This window comes from Lipotes vexillifer, unplaced genomic scaffold (genome assembly GCF_000442215.2).
Source record: "Lipotes vexillifer unplaced genomic scaffold, Lipotes_vexillifer_v1.1 scaffold496, whole genome shotgun sequence".
NCBI classification, from domain to species: domain Eukaryota; kingdom Metazoa; phylum Chordata; class Mammalia; order Artiodactyla; family Lipotidae; genus Lipotes; species Lipotes vexillifer.
The window spans coordinates 7833192-7857784 of NW_006786690.1; the positions used below are offsets into that span (position 1 = coordinate 7833192).

Genomic DNA, 24593 nt, shown 5'->3' on the forward strand with positions numbered 1-24593 from the left:
GAAAGAGTGGGACCTGAAGCCTGTTGCAGACCGGGCCCAGATCTTCCTAAAGGCAGCAGATATGCTCAGTGGGCCGCGCAGGGCAGAGGTCCTGGCCAAGACCATGGTGGGACAGGTGAGATGCCCACCGGCACAACCGGGGATGTAGGGGAGGCAGTCGTACCCCATCCAATTCAGCAGGCGTCAGCTGAGCGGCTTCTGGGTGCCCAGACCTGCCTGCATGCGGGAGCCCAGGAGGTGTCCTTGAGGGACCAGGCCTCAGAGAGGGGACAGACCTATATACTTTGTAGACAAGGTGGATTGAACTACGCTTGCGTGTCCTACTCTGGAAATGGCCCCTCCCATCCACTTCCGTCCCCACCCTGGGCCAGGCCCTTGTCGTGCTTTGCCTGGACTGACAGTTGCCCTACGCACGCGGTCCTCCAGCCTCCATCAGACCTCTGCAGCCCTCAGAGCGGTTTCTGTGACACCTCCAGCAGGTCACTCTAGCCTTATGAACCACCGAGATCTCTCTCTCTCTCTCTCTCTCTCTCTCTCTCTCTCTCTCTCTCTCTCTCTCTCTTTCTCTCTCCTCTGGCTGAGGGTTACATCCCAAGTCCTGAGCCAGCCCCCAGAGCCCTTCCATTCCCACCTCTGTCCAGCTCACCAGCTGCTCTGCCCTTTCCTGCCAGGCCATCCCACCCATGATGTCACCAGCCTGGACCTAGCAAGGCTCCTGGACACCTCAAACATCCCATTTCCTGCCTCTGCCCCGGGTTCCCTGCCTGCAATGCTCCCTGTCTTCTCTGCCTCATGAACTCTTAACTGTCAAGGTCTAGCCCAGATAGCGCCTCCTCTGTGAGGCTTCTAGAACCTTCTTAGTCCATAACGATCTGTCCTACCTCTGTGCCCACCCCGCTTCCCCAACATGCTGTTTCTCTGTAGGTTATAGCTCAGATTCCATCGGGGTGTAATGACTCACTTTGTGTTTGTTTCCCCTTTACAAGTTTTTTGGGCATTGTAATCACATGCTAGCGTTCTCTGTCTTTCTGCGTCTTGCACCGTGTCTTCCTGGAGTCACTGAAGTGCCTGATAGATGTTTTTTGAGTTGAATGCATGTGGAGCCAGGGAGTGGCATTAGCAGTTGAGAGAGGGTTAATTTCGCCTTAGGGGGTTTGGGTGACCCCAGGGCTCTTCCTGTTCGCCATCACCGCCATCACGTAGTGAGAGCGCCCTCTGCTGCATGGAGCTGGTACGACAGCTCCACACCCGGCTAAGCGTCTCCTGATTGAGCAGAGCCCCTGGGGTGGGTGTCGGGCTCCAGAGTGTCCCAGGTGAGCCACACCTGGGCAGGAAGAGGCGCACGCACTCCAAGACCAGGTGAAGGTGCCTCTTTATTTGACTTAAGACTCAGGAGCTTGTAGGAAGCATGGTGGCCACACAGAGCAGGAGGCAGTGCGTCTTAGCTCAGCTTCCCCTGCTGTGCGTCCTGAGCAGGGTTAGCAGCCGCCAGTGACCCAAGGAGCGGCCGCCCGACCCGAGAAAGCCCGATTCTTGCTGCCCAGAGTCCTTTCCCCACGGCTCACGTTCGCCGTCAGGAGGAACAGTCTAAGGAAATGTTTACAGTCCTCAGGTCTCCTGGTTCTTGGCCTAAATGCACCTGCAACCCAGTGTCACCATGGGCTCAGGGTCCAGTGTCAGAAGAGGTCTATTGGGAGGCACGTCCTCCACCACTGACCCCCCGGCCCTCCCGCCCCACAGGGGAAGACGGTGATCCAAGCAGAGATCGATGCCGCGGCCGAACTCACTGACTTCTTCCGATTCAACGCCAAGTTTGCCGTGGAGCTGGAGGGGGAGCAGCCCATCAGTGTGCCGCCCAGCACCAACAGCGTGGTGTACCGGGGGCTAGAGGTACCCCCAGGTGGTGGAGCGGGGGTTGGGGGCTGCTGGAAGCCCTGGGCTTGGCCTCACCACCTCCTCCCTCCCCAGGGCTTCGTGGCAGCCATCTCCCCCTTTAACTTCACTGCGATCGGCGGCAACCTGGCAGGGGCGCCGGCCTTGATGGTGAGCCGTGGGCAGTAGGCAGGCGTGGCGGGAACGGGTCATCACTCCCCTGTCAACAGACAGGAGGCCACGTCAGAGCCCCTGGGGTCCCAGCCCTCGTCGTGGGGAGGAGCACAGAAAGTGGAGGCAGCTGGGGGCTGTGGAAAAGGCTTGGGGGTCAGAGGCTGGTCTGGGTCCCAGCCTTGCCCCACTCTGTCTGGGTGACCCCAGGCAAGTCCCCGCCCTCCTCTGAGGCAGTTTCCTCATCTACAAAGTGGAAGTAAAAGAAAAGCTTACATTACAGGGTCATGAGGAGCAAACGAGACCATGTTTGTGATGCATTTAACGCCAGGCAGGTCTGGCCCAGTGCAGGCTTAGCGTTATATAGGGGCTGCTACTAATGATGATACTTACAGCTCACCTTTGAGTGCTTGCTCTGTGCCTGGTGACTTATTTGTCAGGGTTGCAAGGCTAGCAAATGATGGAACGGGTACAGGTTTGGGCTTGGTCTGTCTCTGGGCAGGTGGTCTCAAAGTTGGTGGGCTCCACTGTCGTTATCAGGGTGAAGGTAGCCATCGGCTCCCAGTCGATGGAGGAGATGCAGCCCTACCCTCGGAGGTCCTGGGTGGCTCGGGGCACAGCAGGAGGAGGGCTGACAGCTGTCAGGCAGCTGGGTGATCTGGAAGGGTGCTCGTGCACAGGGCTATCCTCGTGCATCTGCACTCAGACAGACGCGCACACACCCGGCACCCACGTGCCCTCGTCCAGGACACGTGCAGACAGAGCCCTGTGAGGACTTGCCCAGCCTCGCCCCGTGAGCACCCAGCGAGTTGGAAACACCCAGAACAGACTTGCCCGAGGGGAGCTGGCAGGACCAGTGGGCACAGGCTCCTGGAGGAAGGGAGGCTTTCGTAGCCAGAGTGTGGGAGCAGACAGGGCAGGGTGTGAGCCCACTGACAAGGGCTTCTAGGGCCTGGTGTGCAGCACCTGGGCACCTGTAGGAATGGGGCTGGGTAGGGGATATCCTGGCCTGCATGGGGTCCTGGTGGCTCCAGGTGAGGGATGGCCATGCTTCAGGGTAGGTTGGGAGTCGGGGCTGGCGACCCCTGACCTCATGAGTCATCACCGTGCCTCCTGGGCAGGGCAACGTGGTCCTGTGGAAGCCCAGTGACACTGCCGTGCTGGCCAGCTATGCCGTCTACCGCATCCTCCGGGAGGCTGGTCTGCCCCCCAACATCATCCAGTTTGTGCCAGCTGACGGACCCACGTTTGGGGACACTGTCACCAGCTCGGAGCACCTGTGTGGCATCAACTTCACAGGCAGCGTGCCGTAAGTCCTCGAGGTGGGGTGGGCAGGGTGACCTGGGGATGCTTACCAGACCTCGTGACCTCTGTCTGGGAACTGGGGCTGTGAGCCCAGACGTCAGGTGCTGTGTGGCCCTGGGTGAGCCACTTCACCTCCCTGAGCCTGTTTCTTCACCTTTATGACAGTAGTCATGATTCTTACCTTGCAGAGTAATCGTGAAGGCCAAACTAGTTAATGGACAGGAAGGAGTGTGACAGGCCGGAAGTGGCCTACAGGTGTTTGGTGATATGGATTTCGATGCCACTACTGTCCCTGGAAAGGGCACAAGGGAGCTTGGGATAAACTGGAGGAGGAGAGTCAGGAAGGCTTCCTGGAGGAGGTGGCATCTAAGCAGACGAGTAGGCCAGGCAGAGGTGGAGGAGAGCATTCTAGGAGGGGGAACAGCATATGCAGAGGCATAAGGCTGAAGCTGTTGGGCTCTGGGTGGTGGACGTGGTCCTGTGGGGCTGGAGTGTGGAGCTGGGGGCCGAGGGTCAGAGGGTGGGGGCAGGACATGATTCGATCACAGCTGCTCATTCACTCACTCACTCACTCAGCTGGTGTTGATCGAGCCCCCATGTGTACCAGGCTCTGCCGGTGCTAAGACTGGGCAGTGAACACGTGGAGTGGACAAGGTCCTACCTCTTGGGGGATTTAGTCTTGTGACTGTAAGACCCCATGAGCCTGCTAAGGTGTCTGGACTTTATCCTGAAGATGATGGCAGCCACAGAAAGTTACATGCAGGGGGCGTGGCTTAATCAGACTTCTTTTGTTTCAAACAGGGATTGCAGATGGTAGCTCTCCAGTTGGCCCTGGCAAGTGGCTCTGTGTTCTTTGACTCCTAATAGGGATGGACCAACCTTGTACCATTGGGACAGTTTCATGTAAAAGTCCAAATATTGGGCCTCTCTTAAGAACCTGGTCCCACTGGGCCTGCATTTCCATGTGGCACCATTGGCTGGAGGCGGGTGGGAGGTCTCTGGTTCCCCTCGTCCTGACAGGCCCTGGGCCTCTGCCTACCTGGACGGCCTCACTCATTCTCTGTCCGGCCCCTCCGGGCCCCTGCTTGTGCAGCCTCTGATCTAGATGATCGCTCTGGCTACTCTGAGCACAAGTCTCCGGTGGGTGGAAGCAGGAGACAGGTTAGGAGGTGTCCACGTCCGGGGAGGGATGGTGGGCGCCTAAACTCGGGTGGAGTCGTGGGAACGGGGTGGGATGGGCTGATTCAAGGGAGGAAGTGTCAGGGAGACTCGGTCACCTGTCTGTGGGGTCAAGGTTGGGGGGGTTCAGTGGGAACATCCAGGCTCGGGGCAGGAGGTGGGCATCGTTCACCAAGGTGGGCAACCCAGATGGCTGGGCACCTGGGAGCCTAGGGAAGATGAATCATATGCTGGTCACTTTGAGTTTGAGGTTCCCGTGGGTCATCTGGGTGGAGATGTTGGGGTCTGCACTCCGGGCCTTCCAGGTATCCTAGGGGCACCTGTGGTGGCTTCTCGCCCTCTCTGCCTGGCCTCAGGCTCTCTTGCAACAACAGCCCTTGCTAAGTTTTGCCGGGTGGCGGTGGCAGCGTTAGAATTGCTGAGGAGGGCTGTTTTCCAAAAGGCCCACTCTGCCAGCCACGGGCCCCATGGGTCTCTGCCTATTAGCGGGTGGAGCGGGCCTGGCCCCCATTTGCCATGCTCTGATGAGCAGCGGGCTTAAAGGTAGGAAAGTCATAAATTAGTATTAGCTACTGTGTCGCCAGCTCCCTGGTGATTAGCATTTTTATTGTTTTGTGGTGCTGAGGTTGGTCACACTTGGAGCCCAGGGAGGGGGTAGGGGCCTGAGCTGCCTCTCCCAGGACCCTCCTTGGTTCTCTGGAGCCTGGGCATGAGCTCGTGGTGCCCCTCGCAGACCATGGTGGTGCCTGTCCCCCATCAGGCACCCATAGCATACCCAGCACTGTCCCAAGCACTTGACTCACATTAGAGCCATCACAAAACAGCCCTGCCAGGTGGAATTGTTCTTTCCAGTTCCCAGATGTGGCACAGAATTTGAGGCTCACAGAGGTTAAGCGATGGTCGCGAGATCACACAACCGTGTATGCCTGAGTCAGGACTCAAACCCGGCATCCCCTGGCCTCAAAGCCTGGCCCTTCTCTGCACTATCTGGCCGCCTGGCCTCCCCTTGTTCCCTCCTTGTAGGCCCGGAATGCAGCCCATTTCCAGCCGCTACCACCTACTCGGTTCCCCATCACCATCACCACCACCGCTGTGACCCCTGCCCGCCTCCTGCGGGGCTGCTGCCCCTAGCGCTCCTCCCTGGGCTTTCCAGCCTCTTCCTCTGCTAGGGCCTGCTCCATACCCCCCAGGCCCCTCACCCTCTCAGGTGCCTGAGCCCGGCTCCCTAGTCACTGCCCTGTTCTCTGGTTTTAGCACCTTCAAACACCTGTGGAAGCAGGTGGCCCAGAACCTGGACCGGTTCCACACCTTCCCGCGCCTGGCCGGAGGTAAGGGTGCCCTGCCCTACAGCCCTAGGGACCCCTCCCTGCCCTGGCCGCCATGCAAGAGAAGGAGGCGGAGGTGATGCCCCCAGAGGTGGGGCGGCCCTGCAGACACACAGAACTCCTTCGGGGTGGAGCCTCTGCTCTGGCACTTATACAGAGCATTTATGCCTCAGAGTGTGCGTTTTTTCTTCCATTCATTCATTCATCCATCCATCATTCAGCAAGTAAGTTATTAAGTATGTTCACAGGCACTTTTTGGACACTGGGGATGCAAAAGTTGATGAGACCCAGAGACCCAGCCGTTACGAACCTCTATTCCAACAGCGGGAGGCAGACAGTAAACAACTAGACAAATGATGTCGGGGAGTGAGAAGGGCTGTGGATAATTAAAGGAGGGCGAAGAGGTGACAGGCAGGGACCCTCAAGGGCTGGGCATGGTGGGACTGTGACTTAGGGTGGCTGGTGGGGTGGGAGGCCTCTTCAGGGAGGGAACATTTGAGCTGAAACCTGAGCAATGTAAAGAAACCTTCGCAAAGGTCCGGAGGATGGGCCATCATGGGCACCCGCACTGTCCGCTAGAACTTCCTGCAGTAATGGACATGGGCTATATCTGTGCTGTCCAGTAGTATAGCCACTCGCCACGTGTGGCCGCAGGGCACTTGAAACGTGGCTGGCATGGCAGAGGAAGTGAAAGTTTTGTTTCATTTAATTTTAATTAATTTGAATTTAAATAGCCACGTGTGGCTGGTGGCTACCCTGTTTCACAGCCCATATCTAGGCCAAGGAAATGACAAATGCAGAGGCCATGAGGTGGGAATGAGCTTGTGTTTGAAGAAACAAGGCCAGTGTAGCTGGGGAAGGGAGGGAGGGCGGGTGGCAGGAGATGGGGCTGAGAGGTCAGCAGGGCCAGGTCTTGTCAAAATAATAATTTTCCCACAAAGAAACAGTTTCATGGTCAAGGACATTTGGCGTGCACGGTGTTTAAAGTAAAACGGATTCCTCACATGCAGGACTTCTCAGAGCCTTTAATGCACTAATATATGCATTGCTTATCTTCAAGAGCAAAGGCTGATGTGCAGTGTTTCCCAAACTCTTTGGACTATACAACCCTGTTTTGACAGAGGACCCCCTGGACCATGTTTTTCATGGAACACACTCCGGGAAGATGCTGAGACCTCTCGAGAGGGAGGGCTGTCCAGGCTCACAGTGCAGTAATGGCAGAGCTGGAGCTGGTGGTTCAGCATTCTTGCTCCTGGGGGTGAAGTTGGGGGTCACAGGGAGACTGGACCCCACGCCTGAGTGGGTGGGAGCTTTGTAAAATTTTATTGAAGCATAGTTGATTTTATAATACTGGGTGAATTTCCACTGTGCAGCAAAGTGATTCACTTATACATGTATATATATTCTTTTTCATATTCTTTTCCATGATTTATCACAGGATATTGAGTCTAGTTCCTTGTGCTATACAGTAGGACCTTGTTGTTTATCCATCCTATATATAATAGTTTGCCTCTTAAGCTGGTGGGAGCTGTGATGGGGGTGTCAGGGCAGGTGACCCTCCTCAGGGCCAGCTGTTGCATCTCCAATTTCCAGTTCCCCAGTGTGCCCCAGTCCAGCCTTCACGAGATGGGGGACAGTGAGTCCCTTGTGTGAGCTGTCCATGGTTTCCTATTCTGTCTCCTTCCCACCATCTCCCTGAGGGAGAGAGACCGCTACTCACTCTACCGCTTCCCCCTTTGAGTATGAGACTTTAATCTCTCTGTGCCTCAGTTTTCTTGTCTTTAAAATGGGATAATAATGGGAGGTTGCTGTGAGGCTTCAGTGAGACGGAGCTCGAAGTGCTTTGACCTGAGTCTGGCAGTTAGTGCTTTGTAACGTGAGCTGCTATTAGCTGATGTTTAACCGAGTGAGGAAACCGAGGCCCCGAGGGTGGAGTGATCTGCCGAGGCTCCCTCATGCCAAGGAGATCGAGGAGGGGTGTCCCCACCGTGGATCAGGAAGAGGGGCCAGCCCTGGCCGTGGACCTGGGGTGGCCCCCTCTCCTCTCGCTGGGTGGGGGTCGGGAAGGCTCAAAGGAAGCCGCGCCCACTGCAGGGAGTAGACCAGCTTTGGGGAGCCTTGGGTTCTGGTCCTTCCTCTGCCTTTCTGTTGGGCAGCAGCCCCAGGGCTCAGTTTTCTCATCTGTGAGATGGGGGAGCTGGTCCTGATGCCCCCTGGTGCCCTTCGCCCTTGCCTGGGCCTCCGTTTTCTCATCTGTAGGGTGGGAGGACAGGCCTGGCTGGTCAGTTTCTGGGAGGTTGTCGGGCTCCGACTCTGCCTCCTCGTGCCCTTGTCCTGCCAGTACTGGCGCTGGTGCAGGGCCCTGCGGATGGGTGTGGGCGGCGCGCCGGGCCCCTCGCTGGCCTGGGGAGCCCGCCCCCTCCTCATGCTCCTCCGCCGCCCCGCCCCCACCCCGAAGAGTGTGGCGGGAAGAACTTCCACTTTGTACACCGCTCGGCCGACGTGGACAGCGTGGTGAGCGGGACCCTGCGCTCGGCCTTCGAGTACGGCGGCCAGAAGTGCTCGGCCTGCTCCCGCCTCTACGTGCCCCGCTCGCTGTGGTCGCAGATCAAAGGGCGGCTGCTGGAGGAGCGCAGCAGGATCAAAGTGGGCAACGTGAGTGGCGCCGGCCTCCCCGCCACGGCCCAGCGGGGGGCTGATGGGATTGGAGGCTGGGGGTGGTGGTGTGGGGAGAGCGCTCCCTTTGTCTCCGACTCTGTCGCCTCCCATGTCTCCCTTGCTTTCAGCCTGCAGAGGATTTTGGGAGCTTCTTTTCCGCCGTGATCGATGCCAAGGTATGAGCAGGAAGCAGGCCGTTCCCGGGGTCCCATGCCTGGACTGGGTGGGAGGGGTAGGAACAGTTATAGGGGAGACCCAGACCTGCTGCTTCGAGCAGGGCAGCCTGATAGCCACGCATACAGCCGCACAACCCCTGCCAGCTCTGAAAAGGGTGGAGGCATCCGTACCCAGAGGGCAACTCGCCTCCCGCACACCCTGCCCCAGGCTCGACAAGACCCCTTCAAGTGCCTGTGTTCACACGCACACATACAAATAGGCCTGCACGCCGCGTGCATCAACCCGAACGCACACGTACATGCACAGCCGCGAACACGTTCATTTAGATCTCTGAGTGGGAGCATGCCTGTAGATTCACCCATGTACACACGCACACCCGCATGCACACATATCCTACACAGAAACATTCGTGTACAGGTTCATATGTGTATATAGGCACACTTGTGGGTCTGTACGCACAAACATACCCATAACAAACACATCCATATAATGCAGGCATATGTGTGCCTACGTACGTAAACCTAAAAATTCATGGCCATACCCGTATATGTGTGCTTGTGATGTTTATAGTTGTAACACACACATACACACACACACACACACACACACACACACAAGTGTGCACATCTGCCCTTGTCTCTGCCCTGGTTCAGCCAGGCCCCGACTTTTGCTGTCAGGGCCCCCTCCCCCCACTCTTCCCACTTCAGAATTTGGGCCCTTCAGGGGCAGGTGTTTGAGGTGAGTGTCAGGGGGCTGCTGCTGGGAATGGCCTCCAGCCAGCCCTTGATGCCCCCTACCCCATCCCACCCCCCCAGTCCTTCAGCCGCATCAGGAAGTGGCTGGAGCACGCCCATTCCTCGCCCAGCCTCACCGTCCTGGCCGGGGGCCAGTGTGACGACTCCGTCGGCTACTATGTGGAGCCCTGCATCATCGAGAGCAAGGACCCCCAGGATCCCATCATGAAGGAGGTGATGGGGCAGGCGGCCCGGGGCCGGGAGGAGGCAGCCTCTCCCCCGAGCATGGCACATGCACAGGGCCCTGGTGCTTCACGGGGCGTCATCCCATCTCATAGACGTGGAAAGCGAGGCCCTGCGAGGGGACCGTCTCACACCCGGTGAGAGCAGAGCCAGGCCCTGAACTCAGGCCTCCTGACCCCAAATCCAGTGCTCTGTCTTCGACACTGCTGACCCGTCTGGGCTGGTGTCATGGCACTTGCGCTGTCCACAGCCACTGAGGCCCCTGCGGCCGTCTCAGTGGCTGACACTTGTAGACTCTTAACTGTGGGCCGGGCATTTGACAGAGATGAGGTGGGCATATCGTTCCCATTTTACAGATGAGAAACTGAGTCTCCGAGAGGTCAGGGCACTTGCCCAGGAGGACAGTGCAGGGGTGGGGGTCTTCCCCCAGCCCCTCGATGGCAGAGAGGACGGTGATACCATCGGGCAATTCCTGGGCCGGCTGTTGCCAGAAGTCTCTCCTTTCCAAGGGCCTGGGCTCTTGGCTCTGGGTGTGGGTCTGGCTGGCAGGGAGGCCAGAGACTCCTTGGATCTTCTGCCAGGTTGGGGTAGGGTGGGCCAGGTGGAAGCCAACCCCGAGGGAACCCAGCGGGAGGCAGCGCCTGGCCCTTCCTGCAGGGGCTGAGGAGGGGGATGGGGAGAAGCGGAGGCCAGAGCAGGGAAACAGGAGGCCTCGGGGTGTTGGTCCAGGTGGAGCCTGACCCTGGGGCTTCTCTCCCAGGAGATCTTCGGGCCTGTGCTGACCGTGTACGTCTACCCAGATGACAAGTACAAAGAGACGCTGAGGCTGGTCGACAACACCACGAGCTATGGCCTCACGGGGGCAGTATTTGCCCAGGATAAGTGAGTGGCCACAGCCCCTCCACTCTAGTCCCGGTGTCCTGTCCCTACAGGATCCTGCTGTCCCCGGAGACTGCCCTCCTGGGCACTGATCCTAGTAATAATGCTGCCCTTGCTTCTCTCCATTCTCCTGACCTCTGCCCTGACCGGCAAGTAGACACAGGCAGTGGGCTCTTTGTTAAAATGAAAATTCCAGGGCCCCACTCTTGGCTGCTGAATGTAGGTATCTAGGGGTGGGGCTGGGGAATCAGTGCCTTTGACCTGCTCCCCAGGTCTGATGGGGCTGCAGAGTGGGCGACAGAGGCTCGGGCCCAGGTGCACTGCTTGTCTGGCAGAGGCAGGATTCCAACTTGAGCACCGGGACACTAAACGTGAGGCTTTGCCCTTTCCTTTCCCCGTGGTGCTGCTTGTCTCCCCGTGTCTGCCTTTAAGAGTGGAGGCGGGGGCTCCCCTGGTGGCGCAGTGGTTAAGAATCTGCCCACCAATGCGAGGGACACAGGTTCAAGCCCTGGTCCGGGAAGATCCCACATGCCGCGGAGCAGCTAAGCCCGTGTGCCACGACTACTGAGCCTGAGCTCTAGAGCCCGCGAGCCACAACTACTGAGCCCGTGTGCCACAACTACTGAGCCCGCGCCTAGAGCCTGTGCTCCACAGCAAGAGAAGCCACCGTGGTGAGAAGCCTGCGCACCGCAACGAAGAGTAGCCCTGGCTCGACGCAACTAGAGAAAGCCCACACACAGCAATGAAGACCCAGCGCAGCCAAAAACAAATAAATAAAATAAATTAAAAAAAAAAAAAAGAAAAAGGAAAACATTTAATTGTTAAAAAAAAAAAAAGGAGTGGAGGCGGGATTGGAACTTGAGGGGCAGGCTGGGGGTCTGAAGGTTCCCCAGCTCCCAAAGGCAGGAAAATTGGACCGAGATGGGCCACTCCCTCGAGTATGTACAGCCTGACCCTCATCCAGCCCTCACAGATGCCCTGCGAGGGAGGCGTGCTAACCCCCTTTTCAGAGGAGGAAGCTGAGGCTCAGAGACTCCTGGGAGCCTGTCAAGGGGGCCCATAGCTGGCGGCTGGCCTCATGCTCACCAGGGTGGCCCATGTGGGCTGGGACGGGGGTGTTGGAGGTTGGCCCTGGGTCTGGAACAAGGGTGAGCTGGCCGCGCTCTTACCGCTGCCCTGCCTTGTAGGGATGTTGTCCGGGAGGCCACAGAGGTGCTGAGGAACGCTGCCGGCAACTTCTACATCAACGACAAGTCCACTGGCTCAGTGGTGGGCCAGCAGCCCTTCGGGGGGGCCCGAACCTCTGGTGAGTGGGGCCCCCTTTCCAGAGGGGGGCCGAGTTCCCGGCGGGAGACCCTCGGTCCTTCATCTCAAGGGTGTTAAGAGGAACAGCAGTAGCACCATTTACTGGGCACTGTGGGCCGGGCCCTGTGCTAACTCAGTCCTGCCAACAGCCTCCTAAGCTCAGGTGCTGCCATTTTTCTTCCCATTTTATGGAGGGGAAAACTGAGGCCCAGGGAAGTGAAGTGACTTGCCTAAGGGCACATGGCTAGAGAGTGGTGGAGCCGGGATTTGGGTCCCAGTGCCCACACCTTTTACTGTCATACTCCAGGCTACCGAAGTCCATCCCCCTCCTGTTTACAAATAGGGAAACTGAGGGTCGACGAGGGGCAGGGACTTGCCAGAGTTCCCAAGGGCCGGAAACCAGGTCTCCCGACTCCCAGTCCAGTGCCCTCTACGGTGCCCCCCTGCCTCCCAGACGCCTCTTGCAGGTGGGGTGCAGGAACCTGGGGAGCGTGGGCGTCCTGCCTGCTCGCCAGCTCCTGCCTTGCCTGACCTCCGGCTGAGTGCCCTCCGCACAGATGTGCTCGGGAAACCCTGGCTGCTGTGACTGTGTTAGGGTTAGTTTGGCAGTTTGGTGCCTGTGCTGATGCCCCATTTATTCCTCCTCCCCACTCCTTTTCCCTCTGCCCAGAGCCGTTGTATCTTTTTGGAGATAAACAGAGCTGTCTTTTCCACAGGGACTAATGACAAGCCAGGAGGGCCCCACTACATCCTGCGGTGGACGTCACCCCAGGTCATCAAGGAGACCCACAAGCCTCTGGGGGATTGGCGCTACCCGTACATGCAGTGAGCCCCGCTCGGTGTCTCCACCGTCCACCCGTCTGTCTGTCCAAACGACTGACCTCAGTGCACTGACCCCACCCCACGCCCTCCATCCCACTCCCCACGGGACGACCCTCTTTCTAGGGCCGAGGCCTGGCGCCTGCCCCCCACTGGCCTGGCCTGTCCCATCCTTGGAGTCAGATGCCGGGCTCTGGTTTGAGATTACGCTGTGGGGAGAACAGGGCCGCCACCCTTGACCCCATCGGCTGTCCTAGAAATTCCATCTGGTAGGTGTGACCTTGGTGCCCGGCTGGTTCTCCATCTGTCTCCTTCCCTTTCCTGTACACTGTGGCCCAGTGGCTCAGGGACCTGAGGAATGGTGGTAGAATAGCTCACGGATCCGTGGAGGAAAAGGAGGCAGCTCGGGGGCCCCTGGCAAACCTCACCACCCACAGAGGCTCCAGGCCTTGGCCCCGGCTTCTCCGGGTGTCCAGGGTTACGTGTGGCCACAGTGGCCTATGGGGCTGGCAAGTCGTGGCTGCAGGGCATGGGGGCACCAGCCGGCCTTGCCCTCTTTAGTCCGGGCGGCTCACTAGCTCCTTGCCCAGATGCGCCTGTACCAGCAGGTACCTGTGCACAACCAAATGCCTTAGACCCCGTGTGCCTTGCTCTAGAGTGCCTGAGCTCACCTGAGACCCACGGATTCCTGGCTATCTCCGTTTGGGGGTCTGGGGGGACTGTAGCAGGCCACCTGCCAAGATGTGGGATGTGCTGGTCCTTCCTGTTTGGGCTGTGAGATTGGCAGACTTTGGGGGGCCCTTCCTGCTGCTGCCCTTAGCTCTCGGGTCCTGCCTCTAGAGCCTGGGGTTTCCTGCAGGAGCTCAGCACTCACTGGCTCTGGTTGAACAGGCCCGGGTACATGTTGCTCCCACCTTCCCCAGCACCCTGAGACCTCTCCTTGGGTCCCTGTCCAGCCCGGGCTGAGGCTTGCCTCTAGAATCATCCCTCCTTTTCATGTTAGTGGCTCTGTGTGGACTGGCCCCTAGGAGGCCTGTTCCTTGACGCAGCCAATCAGTGGACACTTGCAAATGCATCCTGAGTAGATTCTGGGTGGCCAGGGAGTGAGAAGTGGTGGCTTCGGAGGACAGTTTTTAGGGGGCCCCGAAACGGCTGGACCCTCCTCAAGCACAGCTGGCACGGGGCCCCTGCGGGGCTGGAGTGGCCGTTCCCCAAGTGCACGGTCACACACCTTGGCCCCCAGTCAGGGGTGGGTCCTGATGCTGCCCGGGTGGTTCCCCACAAGGCGCCAGGTCAGGCGGCGGGGGGCTGGAGGTGTTCCTGATTCCACGGGTTCTACACTGTGAGGTGGCAGTAGGATCTGCCTGATGCCACCTAATAAAATGCCTCTTACTTAACCAAGTTGGTGGTCTTTCTGGTGGGGTTGGTGGGGACTGGTCACCTTCTACATCCGACGGAGTTGCCAGTGTGTCATTAGGTGTCAGGAGGGCAGTGCCCTTGGTGTGATGGAAGGAAGGGTGAGCACTGATGGTGGGAATCCCTGCTGTGGGTGGCAGGAACTCTGGCGCCGGAGGACCTGGGTTCAAATCCCAGCTCCAAAAAGTTGTGCAATCTCTCTGACCCTCTGTCTCTTCATGTCTTAGATGGAAATAACCACACACACACACACACGTGTGTGCACTCACGTGCACGCAGGTTGTCTTGAAAATTCAATGAGTTAATTCATATAAGTGCTCAGAGCAATGCTAGATAGGTAATTAATGATTCAACAATGTAACCCATTTATCCATTGTTATAACAACCACTGTTATGTGCTGTGATAGTTAAGTTTATGGGTCAACTTGGCTGGGCTATGGTGCCCAAGATATCTACTTAAGCATTATTCTGGATGTCTCCATGGAGGTGTTTTTTTGGATGAGATTAACATTTAAATCAGTGGACTTTGAGGAAAGCAGATTCCCCTCTACAATGTGAGTGGGCCATATCCAATCAGTTGAAGGCCTTAACAGAACACAGACTGGTCTCCCCCAAGCAAGAAGGAATTCTGCCAGTGGCTGCCTTTGGACTCAACTGCAACTTCCTGCGTCTCTGGCCTGCTGGCCGGCACTGCAAATTCTGAACTTACCAGCCTCCGTGATCACGTGAGCTACTCCCTTACAATACATCTCTCTCCCTGTGTCTGTCTCTCTATGCCTCATAGAGGTTCTGCTTCTCTTCGGAACCCTGAGTCATACACGTGCCAAAGACTACGCATATGTTTTTTTCACTCACAAGTCTTAGGAAGTGCTGCTGTGCTCCCATTTTGCAGATGAAGGTACTGGGATGTAGAAAGGTGAAGGGACTTGCCGAGGGTATGCTATCAGTGGGGTGGAAACCCAGGTCTGTCTGATTCCAAAACCCATTCTCTCTCTTCCACCCAGATGTCCACACGTGGCTCGCAAAATCGGCTCAGTTGGCCAGGTGACATGGCAGGGAGCAACCGTGGCCAGTTAGCTTGAGCCTGGAATCCGTGGATCTAAAACCACCTGGGCCAGCTGACTTGGAGGGGAAGACACGTGTGTCCTGACCTGTCTCCACCCACAGATAATGTAAACAGAGCGGGTCCTGAACCACACAGACGCCACCCTGTCCAAGGGTCCATTGGTTAGGGCTGTTGGCTGGAGGCTCTCAGAGCTGTGGGGAGGGGAGGGGACTCAACCCCGGGCAGAACCCCTACCCTGGCTCACCCAGGGGCTGCTACTGATTTGTGCCAAAGGGGGCTTGAGTCAGGGACAAAGGGCAGCCCCCAGAGTGCTCTGGCTGGAGCTCACGGAAGGGAAGGGAGGCAACTGCCTTTTGTCATCGGGGGATACATCGGCCTCGTTAACATTGCTGAATGGAGTGACTTATTCAAGGTCACACTGAGACAGCCGCAGAGTTGGCTGATGACTGGTAGTGTTTTACCTACCTAGTCTCAGAGCCTTGACACTGACCTAGGTAACTATTACAGCATTCTATGGAAGGGCTATGGAGGTCAGAGGTAGAATGACGAGCCCAAGGTCACATAGCTGGTTAGTAAAGGGCCGGGTTAGAACCCAGGGCTATGGGTGCCACAGCCCATGGTCCTTGCCACCTGCTCCATCAGGTCCCCGACTCCCAGGGACCTATGCCTCCCAGGAGCTATGCCTCTACCAGTGTCATTTTATCCTGGTGCCTCTGACTCCACTGAACGAGGTGAGGAGGTGGCTCAAAGCTATCGTTCACTCCGTTTTGTCTGCCTTCCCTTGTCCCCCAGGCTTGGGGCTGGTGGCTCCCAAAGGCCCAGTGCCCACCCGGGTGCCCGAGGCCTCTTTGCATGGTCACTGTAGTAAGTCCCCAGGAGCCTCTTCATTTCCCTGCTGTGGCCGGGGGCCCAGCCGCAGGCCTGGGCTGGAGCATGAACCATTTGAGGCTGGATGTCCCTGCCGCCGCGGTGCCGCCAGTGGGGCGTGCACGCTAAGGAAATGAGGGGCCACCAGTGCCCCGGTCGCCAGGCAGACCTGGAGCTCCTGGGGGGCAAGAGGAAGCAGCAGGGTGCAGACCCACACTCTTCACAGAGTCACGCCTTCATTTTCATTAATTCCCCAACCAACACATTCGTTATCACAGTTCCTGTAGGTCCTCTGTCTAGAGGCGGCGTAGGAAATAGTAAGAGTCACCATTACTTGAACACAGGCTGTGTGCCGGGCGTTGTGCTAAATGCTTTAGACGTCACACCCTCGGATCCTCATCGCAACCCCCGAAGGTACATTCCGTTAGTCCCATTTTACAGATGAGGAGACTGAGGCACGCATGGGTGAAGTAACCAGTGCACCAGTAGGAGGTGACTGCCTGGGTTTCTGTTCCTCATGTCTGCCTGCCTGGGCACTGAGCACAGCCCTGATGTCCTGCCTTAACCCCTCTTACCTGTGCCTTGGCTTCCCCAATCTCAGAGTTGACGTTTCTGTGGGAGCTGAGGATCGAATGACATGTTTTAGAACAAAGTGCCAGGTCCCGTGCCCTGCACAGAGTGAGATGCTCAGTGAATGAGAACTTAACCTTCACCCACCCTCTCAATACCCTCATCCTGGATGCCTGTGCCCAGGAAGGAGATGAAGCTGGGCTTCCCTGAGCACCTATCCATGGGCAGGTGCTCCTGCTAATTAGCTTGGACCACACCAGCCTGGGAGGGAGGTAGTAGTATTTTGGCCCCATTTCACAGATGCGGAAACAGGCTTAGGGAGCCTCAGGGAGACTTGTTCAGTAAGGGACAGGTACAGGGGCAAGAGCTGGCTATACCAGCACCCCCTTGTCCTGGTCCCTCGAAGGAATGCAGCAGCTTCTGGGTGGGAGCCATCCAGCAGGTGGATGGGGGTAGGTGTGGCTGACACTGGCTCCAGACATAGCCAGCCTTGTCCCCCTCCCCCGGGTTGTTGACAGCCACCCTGCATGGTGGAGCAGGTACCATATGACCCTAGGTGCCGGGGTACATGAGCATTCTGTTCTGGGGCTCTGCCATGCCCTCCCTCCAGGCCCCAGGTGCCTGGCAGGTACTCCTTAGCCTTGTGAGCATTTGGCGCACAGAGGCCGGGGCGAAACGAGGGAGCTGATGTTCTGCCGGGCACCTGCTTGGTGAGGTGCATCCGGGCAGGTGTTGTCAGAAGGAGAGTGAGGCTTGTGGAGAGATCTGAGTCTTAGGAAGGAGAGTCATACAGAATCATAGACACTAGCCCTGTACTGGGCCTAGAATCGAGGGTCCCATGCCAGTTCCATGCTAGAACAAAAGCCATCAACGCTGTAACGTAATATTCACTATCATGTATTAGGTGGGTGCTTGATGTATTCATCCCATTTAATCACCCTTGTTTGAGGTGGCTGTGCGCATTTTACAGGTGAGAAAGCTGAGCGGAGTTAGGGCCTGCTGGTTGGCCCCTGTCCAGTGGTGCAGGTGGGGTCCTCCAGAGCCCCACAGAACAGGACCAGCCCCCTTCCCCAGCCCAGCCCTTTATGCTCCCTTTAGCGACTATCACCTTTTGGGCTCTTACTGGGCTTGTGGTTGTTTGGAATCTTCAGATCTTTTTCTGAATGAGACACAGCTGGCTTGCATGGATCTCTGGACTCAAGAAGGTGTCCCAACCACAGCAGAGTCCCTCCTTCAGGCCTTAGCTGACCCCTAGGTCCCCAGCTTCTAGGGGTCACCCTACCCACTACACTTTTGACATCTCAGAGGGGTGACCAGTGAGTCTGGGTCCCCTGATAACCAGCTCTGAGGCCTCCCCTGTGCTCTCTTCCAAGGTGTCTCTGAACCAAGCCAGCTGGCTCAGGGGCTGTGTAGCTCCCAGACCCTCCTTGGGGAAGCCCTGCCTGCCTACCCCTGCTCTACCCTCAGCTGGATTGGAGCTAGGTTTCCAGCTGCCCAATTTTGTCCTGGAGGAGGCAGTACTGGTAGGAAAGAGACAGGGGAAATGGTGGTGGTGGGGGGGGGCAGAGAAGCAAACAGGATGTACAAAGGTGGGGTAGGGGAGAGGAGCCGATGCAGCCCCCAGTCCCTGGGGTCATGCCCCTCTTGGGGGCTCCCCCCTGCGCTCCAGGCCCCTCCAACCACCATGGCAGGGGGAGGAAGGAAGTTCAGGGCAGCCCCCTCCAGCCCAAAGCAAACATGGCCAGTTCCTTTCTGTAAGCACCCAGGGAAGCAGATGTAAGGCAAGTGGGCAGCATCTCCCGGGCCCCTATTTCCATGGCTCGCCCCTGCCCCATGAACTTTGCATAAGTCTGGCATGGTTCTCTATCACCTTGGCAACCAGTAGCCACACAGGTGTGATCATGGGGACCTCGGGCCCTGGACTGGGCCATGAGGATGGCAGTGTTTTCAGCTTGGGCCACCGTGGGGCATGTGCTCTGGGTGCAGCCCTGAAGGAGAACTGAAGGGCCTTGGTGTTCCTGGACATTTGTTCTCAGGACAGCCAGTGCCCTAGCCTCACCCACTTGCCCTTCTTAGGTGACCGCGGAGATCATCCAGCCCAGGACATCTCAAGGGTCACGGACTGAGCCTCGTGTCATCCTGGATCTGGGCGCACGGCTGCATTTGTCGGTGTGTGCATTAGTGACCAGGGCTTTCATCAGAATCTCAAAAGGATCCTTGCCCGTGAAATGTTAAGAAGCACCGAGTCCATTTTACAGGTGGGGAGACTGAGGCCCAGAGAATGGAAGCCACTTGTCTGAGGGCAGCCTTCAGGTTGGGGCAGAGCTGAACCAGAAGCCAAGACTTCTGACTTTCTATCCAGAGCTCCTTCTTCAGATTTTAGTCTTCAGAGAAGATCTTCCATCTGGACTAATAGCCCCCACTAAGCAGGGGGACCCCATCATTCCTTCCTCATTGGAGTGCCTTGGTCAACACCATTCCCATGAGCCCCCATTAGGGTCTTGGATTCCTCCAATCCACATACTTGCCATGTGGCTTTGAATAAGTCACTGTCCCTCTCTGAATCTCAGTCTCCTCATCTGAAAAATGGAGAGATAATAACAGCACCTCAAAAGGTAGTGAGAATAAAATGGGATGGCAGCCTGGCGTAGAATGAGTCCTCCAAACGTGTTAATGATAGAAATAACTTGTGCTCATTATCACCATCCTCCTCCCATTCTTCGTGGCACAGATGCTGCCTCCTCCATGGAGCTCTTGGCTGGCTCACGCCTTCCCACCTCCTTACCCCTTCTTGGCAGCCAGCACAGCGTGGGTCATCATAGAGCTGTCCCGACATGCTTTTGACTTGATTGGAGTCCAGGGGAAATCCACCTGCTTTTCTGGCCCTTTGGCGACTGGCCCTCTCTGGGCCTCAGTTTCCCCATCTGTATAATGGGTAGGTTTGTGGAGCTCTGCAGACCCTCTCAGCTCTGATACAATACGCCACACTATGGATGGCCCTGGTGCCCCTGGCATCTTCCAGCATGTGCTGCCTTCACGAGCACATGGCCCTGATTTCTGTCTCCAGACCGCAAGCCGTATCCCTTGTGCCCTGGCTGTGTCCCTTGTGCCCCACCCAGCCCTGGCACATAGTGGGCTCTGCTAGTGCCCTCTGGATGCATGGCTTTCTCAGCCACTCTTGTCCTCCACAACGCCACACCCAGGGGGCTCCAGTTAACTTAGATGCTCTTTTTCTCTACCAACCCCTTACCCCCAAGCTTTGCTAAATAATCTGACGTGACTGGGAGTCTCCAGAACATTCCAGGGCCACCCAGCAACTGGCATCTTTATTCTCCCTCTTCAAACTGACGCACACACTCATTGTGCCTGGAACTGGTCCTTCACCAACACCTTGGCCTTGAGGTGGGACCTGCATTGGGAGAGGGCGACACCAGTCCCCACCCCCATGGTGGGTGTAGCGGTGACAGCTCCTGAGGGCAGAACACACCCAAATCAGACAGTACAGGGTTGAGAGCTTGGCAGCCTGGGTCTAAATTCTAGTGTCATTGGGAATTCCCTGGCGGTCCAGTGGTTAGGACCTGGTGCTTTCACTGCTGTGGGCCTGGGTTCAGTCCCTCGTCCGGGAACTAAGATCCCGCAGGCTGTGCAGTGTGGCCAAAAAATTAAAATAAATAAATTCTAGCGTCACTACCTATTAAATGTGTGCTTTTCGGCAAGTTGCTTAACTGTTCAGCTTCACTTTCTTCACTTAAAATATGGGAGTAATAATGGCTGCTTTGCAGGGTAGCTAAATGATATGATGCATAAAAAGTGCTTGGCACTGTGCCTGGCATATGATACATCCCAGAAAAGTGCTATTTAGTTATTATCTTCACGACTCCCTAAGTATCTGGCAGGGCAGAGGACAGTGGTCTCGGGGGCTCCTAGAACGCCACCAGGGACCGCGTTCCAAGAACGCCAATGTGGCTGTAGTTTGGGGCACACAGCGCAGGAGAGAGCAGATGGGGAAGGATGGGTGAGCTGGGGCCAAGCTGGGGAGGCCTTGAAAGCCAAGGCCAGGAGCTCAGCTGTGATCCTGCAGCAACGTGGAGTCCCAGAGGGTGTTAGAGCCAAGGTGTGATGGACTCAGAGCTGTCCTTCAGGGATTTAAACTGTCAACCTGAGGCAGACGGGGAGGTCCAGACAGGAAGTTATAAGGGTCTGAGCTTGGGGTGTGGCAAAAGGGGGAGGAGTCTGGAGAGAACCGATAGACACTGTGAATTAGTGCTGGGGCTTTTGACCTGCTGACACGGAGGGTGAATAAGGGCAGTCCAAAGAGGACCTCCCCATTGTACAGATGAGGAAACTGAGGTCAGGAGAGGGGAGAGCTAGGACCAGAACCCACACCTCCAGACACCCCGCGCAGGGCTCTTCCTTTCATTCTTTGGGTTGGGTCTCCCCACCCCCCACTGGTTTACATACACCCAGAGAGGGCCAGGGCCAGGCCCCAAATCCTGCATCTTTCCACAGCACCCAGAGGCCTCTCCCTGTTGTTTTCAATGTCTGTGTGTTGACTCCACCCCAGGGGAGGTCAGGGGCGAGGGAGGGGGTGCTGCCTCTGGAGTTGCTAAAGACACAGCCAGTATCTTTCAGGGTAACTTCGAGAAGATTTGGGCTCTTTCCGCTGGGCTCAGAGCCCGGGGTGCCCCCCGGGGCAGTTCATTTCATTACAAGAAAGGACAATCTCGCACTCTGGCAAACTCACCTTTCTCCAGGGTCTGCCCTGCACCCAGCAGTTCACAGATGCCTTTTTATTTAATCCCCGCACCGATCTCATGAGGCTAGAATTATTATTCCTATTTCAGTAGCAAACAGAGGCTCAGAGAGGTTGAGTAACCTGCCCATTCTCACAGAGCACACAGAGCTGATGTCCAGTCCAGGCCGGCTGGAGCCATGCTGCCTCAATGTTCCTCGAATGTAGACACACACGTCAGCAGGAGCTGGTCAATGATGTAGGTCTGTTAACAGGGGTGCAGTGCTGATACAGAGGGAAGAGTCACTGCAGCGCAAAGCAGAAGTGGTTCCCGTGAACTGGCACCAGGAAAGGGTTCTAGGAGGAGGTGAGGCTCCAACTGGCCCTTGAAGGAGGATCAGGGCTTGGCAGGGGTGGGCAGGGGGACAGTACTGAGTTTCCAATCCCCTTTTTGTCCCTTGGAGCCTCCTCCCCCCATAAGCCTGGGCCCCAGGAGCAACATTCAGGCCTCTGACATATCCACCTGGGTTGGGCATTTTATAGCAGGCCCCCAAGGCTCCTGCTAGGCCATATCGTTGGGGCAGGAAAGGACCAAAACAGCATTCTGTGGACAAGGGTCTTTGATTAAAACAGGTCCCTGATTTGCTGGAGCCGTCTCCCTCCACTCCACTCCTTGGGGGCAGTCACCTTCAGCGTTAGGAATTTTCAACTTTCCTTTCTGCCAGCACCACTGCCCCTGGGTCCTGGATCCAAGGGGGGATACCTAGAGGGGGCTCCCTCTGCAGAGGTGATGATGGATTATTGGGCTGACAGATGGCCCCCCTCCCCCACTCCCACTTCCCAATCTCTTTGCTGCTGTTCTGCTACTTTTACCAAAAGCAAGGTGCTCACGATGTAATATGGCATGGAGGTTAAGAGCCAGGCCCTGAGGTCTGGCTGGGTGATTTGAATCGCAGCTCTGCTGGTTGTGCAACCGACACTGAGTTTCTTAACTTCTCTGTGCCTCAGTTTCCTCACCTGTGAAATGGGGTTAGTAATAGTCCTAGTTATTGTGAGTGTTAAATGAGATGGTGAGTGACAAGCACTCAGCGTGATGCCTGGTTCTTAGAATAAGTGGCTGCTGTTTTGGAACAACTACTATGGGTCAGGGGTGGGACACATGACCACGTGCCAGCCCCAACTTGGTCAGGCTCTGGAGTGTGGTCTCCATTTTCCCCCCTACTCTGTCTCCTGATGGGAGCATCTATGTCCTTTATTCCCAAATGCTTGAAACATCAGGGAGATGTGACCTGACCTCATCTAAATGGCAGAAGGTGTAGGTGTGGCCAGGTTAGCAGGACATGCTGTGTCTACTGCCAGATGGGGTTCTCCTGGACCACCCAGGCTCTGCTGTGCCCTAAGAAGGGATCATCCTCATTCCAGCCTCCTCCCCTTCCTTCAGAGCCCTCAAACCTCTCTACCTGTCCCAGGTGCTTTCCTGCTCCTTGGACAGTGACAGGACCCATATGTAAATTTCTGCGCAAATAATCTCCTGGGGTTAGGTTGCCAGCTCTCCAGGGAGGCAAAGCCACCTCTGGGACCTCCACTTCCCAGCCATGGGAGCCCAGGGCAGGGTGGTCTGCTCCCTGATCTTCCTGCTGCGGGCCCTGGCTGAGTTTACTGAGAACTCGGAGTTCTACTTGCTTGAGGATTACCTCCTGGGTGGCCTCTTCCCCCTCCATGCCAACGTGAAAGGCATTGTCCACCTCAACTACCTGCAGGTGCCCAAGTGCAATGAGTGAGTCTCCAGTGTGAGGCTGGAAGTGATGGTGGGGGCGGGGTGGGAGCCGAGGCTGGTCCTGTGGCCCTGGGGAGGCCAAGCCAAGACCAACGGGTCAGAATGCGTCTCCACATTCATTGCCAAACCCCCATCCTGGATGCACCCCACTGGCTCTCAGGGAGGCCCGGCACAGTCCGCGTTATTAGAATCTATGACGACTATGTCCTGAAATTTTGAAACCTGGTGTCTCAATGTCACGTCTCTTACTAAAGAGCTATGGGGTATTTGAGCCTAGAGGGGTCTTAGAGACCATCAAAACCAACCCCCTTCCCTCTGGCAGCAGCGGGGCTCCCAGTGAGTCCATGCCAAGGCCCCTCTGTTATACCTTTGGGAGGCAGGTTCTCAGACTGGAAGGAAGGTTTGTATTTTCCCAGGGCTGTGGTTGGGTGGGCAGGGGTGTTTCCAGGACCAGGGGGGCTTTCCTCTGCACTCCATCCCCTGTGAACCCACTGGGGTGGCAGCATCATTCAGAGATTGAGTGGGTCACCTTCGGGTAGGCATGAAGGCTGGGATACCGGAGCCAGCCTGGGCTTATAAAATAGTGATCTTGTGCAGAGAGGGCGAGGCATTCTGAGAAAGAGAGAAAAGGGAAGGGGAGTGCAAAGATGATTAAAGCCTGACTATAAGAAATGAACCATTTATAAGAAGTTGGGGAAGATTATATGCTGGCTTGAGAATGGTGAGGGTGATGGTACTAAGCATGATGTTGTATATTTTGATGCTTCTGATGATGGTGGAGAGTCTAGTGAAATGATGGTGGTGATAGAAGTGATGGTGATGTTGATAATGTTGGTAGTAGTAATACTGGTGATAAGGAAAATGGAGTACGGTGATGATGGTGGCGGCAGTGGTGATGGTGATGGTGGTGGTGGTAGTGATACTGGTGATGGTGGTGGTGGTGGTGATAGTAGTGATGGTGATGGTGGTGGTGGTGATGGTGACAGTGATGGTGGTGGTGGTGATGGTGACAGTGATGGTGATGGTGGTGGTGGTGACAGTGATGGTGGTGGTGGTGATGGTGATGGTCGTGGTGGTGGTGATGATGGTAATGGTATTGATAATGATGGTCACAGACATGGGGTGACTGTGATGGCAGTGGTGATGATACCCATAATAGGAATAGTAGGTGTTGATGGTCACAGTGACAATAGTGATGATGGAGGCTATGATGGGTAATGGTGGTCACATTGGTGGACATTGATAGAGTGATGACGGAGGTCATAGGGACGGTAGTACTGGTGGCAGTGGTAGTGACTGATGGTGGCCACAGAGATCATAGCGTCAGAGGTGGTCATAGGGACGATGGTGATCTCAGAGCTGTGGGATGGTGAAAATGATGTGGTAAAAATGCCAGAACCCTCTGGAGTGGTTCCTTCTTGGGTGATGCCTTGGCTTTCCTACTGCAGGCAGGAGGGACAGGCTGGCTCTCCCCTCCCCTCCCCTCCCCTCCCCTCCC

The 24593-nt window shown here is 56.6% G+C and overlaps 2 protein-coding genes across 2 annotated transcripts in view; both read left to right on the top strand.

The window, feature by feature from the left end:
* The window catches only part of ALDH4A1 (aldehyde dehydrogenase 4 family member A1), a 32554-nt gene extending 19877 nt beyond the window's left edge, over nucleotides 1–12677 (top strand). Inside the window, exons 6-16 of the mRNA XM_007459318.1 lie at nucleotides 1–115; nucleotides 1741–1890; nucleotides 1969–2043; nucleotides 3165–3352; nucleotides 5782–5855; nucleotides 8311–8507; nucleotides 8639–8686; nucleotides 9503–9655; nucleotides 10425–10546; nucleotides 11731–11849; nucleotides 12565–12677. Coding sequence (XP_007459380.1) covers nucleotides 1–115; nucleotides 1741–1890; nucleotides 1969–2043; nucleotides 3165–3352; nucleotides 5782–5855; nucleotides 8311–8507; nucleotides 8639–8686; nucleotides 9503–9655; nucleotides 10425–10546; nucleotides 11731–11849; nucleotides 12565–12677 — 1354 coding nt within the window. The remainder of the gene's footprint in view (nucleotides 116–1740; nucleotides 1891–1968; nucleotides 2044–3164; nucleotides 3353–5781; nucleotides 5856–8310; nucleotides 8508–8638; nucleotides 8687–9502; nucleotides 9656–10424; nucleotides 10547–11730; nucleotides 11850–12564) is intronic.
* Nucleotides 12678–22913: 10236 nt separating this feature from the next.
* Nucleotides 22914–24593, top strand: part of LOC103074710 (taste receptor type 1 member 2) — a 20328-nt gene continuing 18648 nt past the window's right edge. Inside the window, 1 exon segment of the mRNA XM_082931138.1 lies at nucleotides 22914–23095. Coding sequence (XP_082787264.1) covers nucleotides 22914–23095 — 182 coding nt within the window.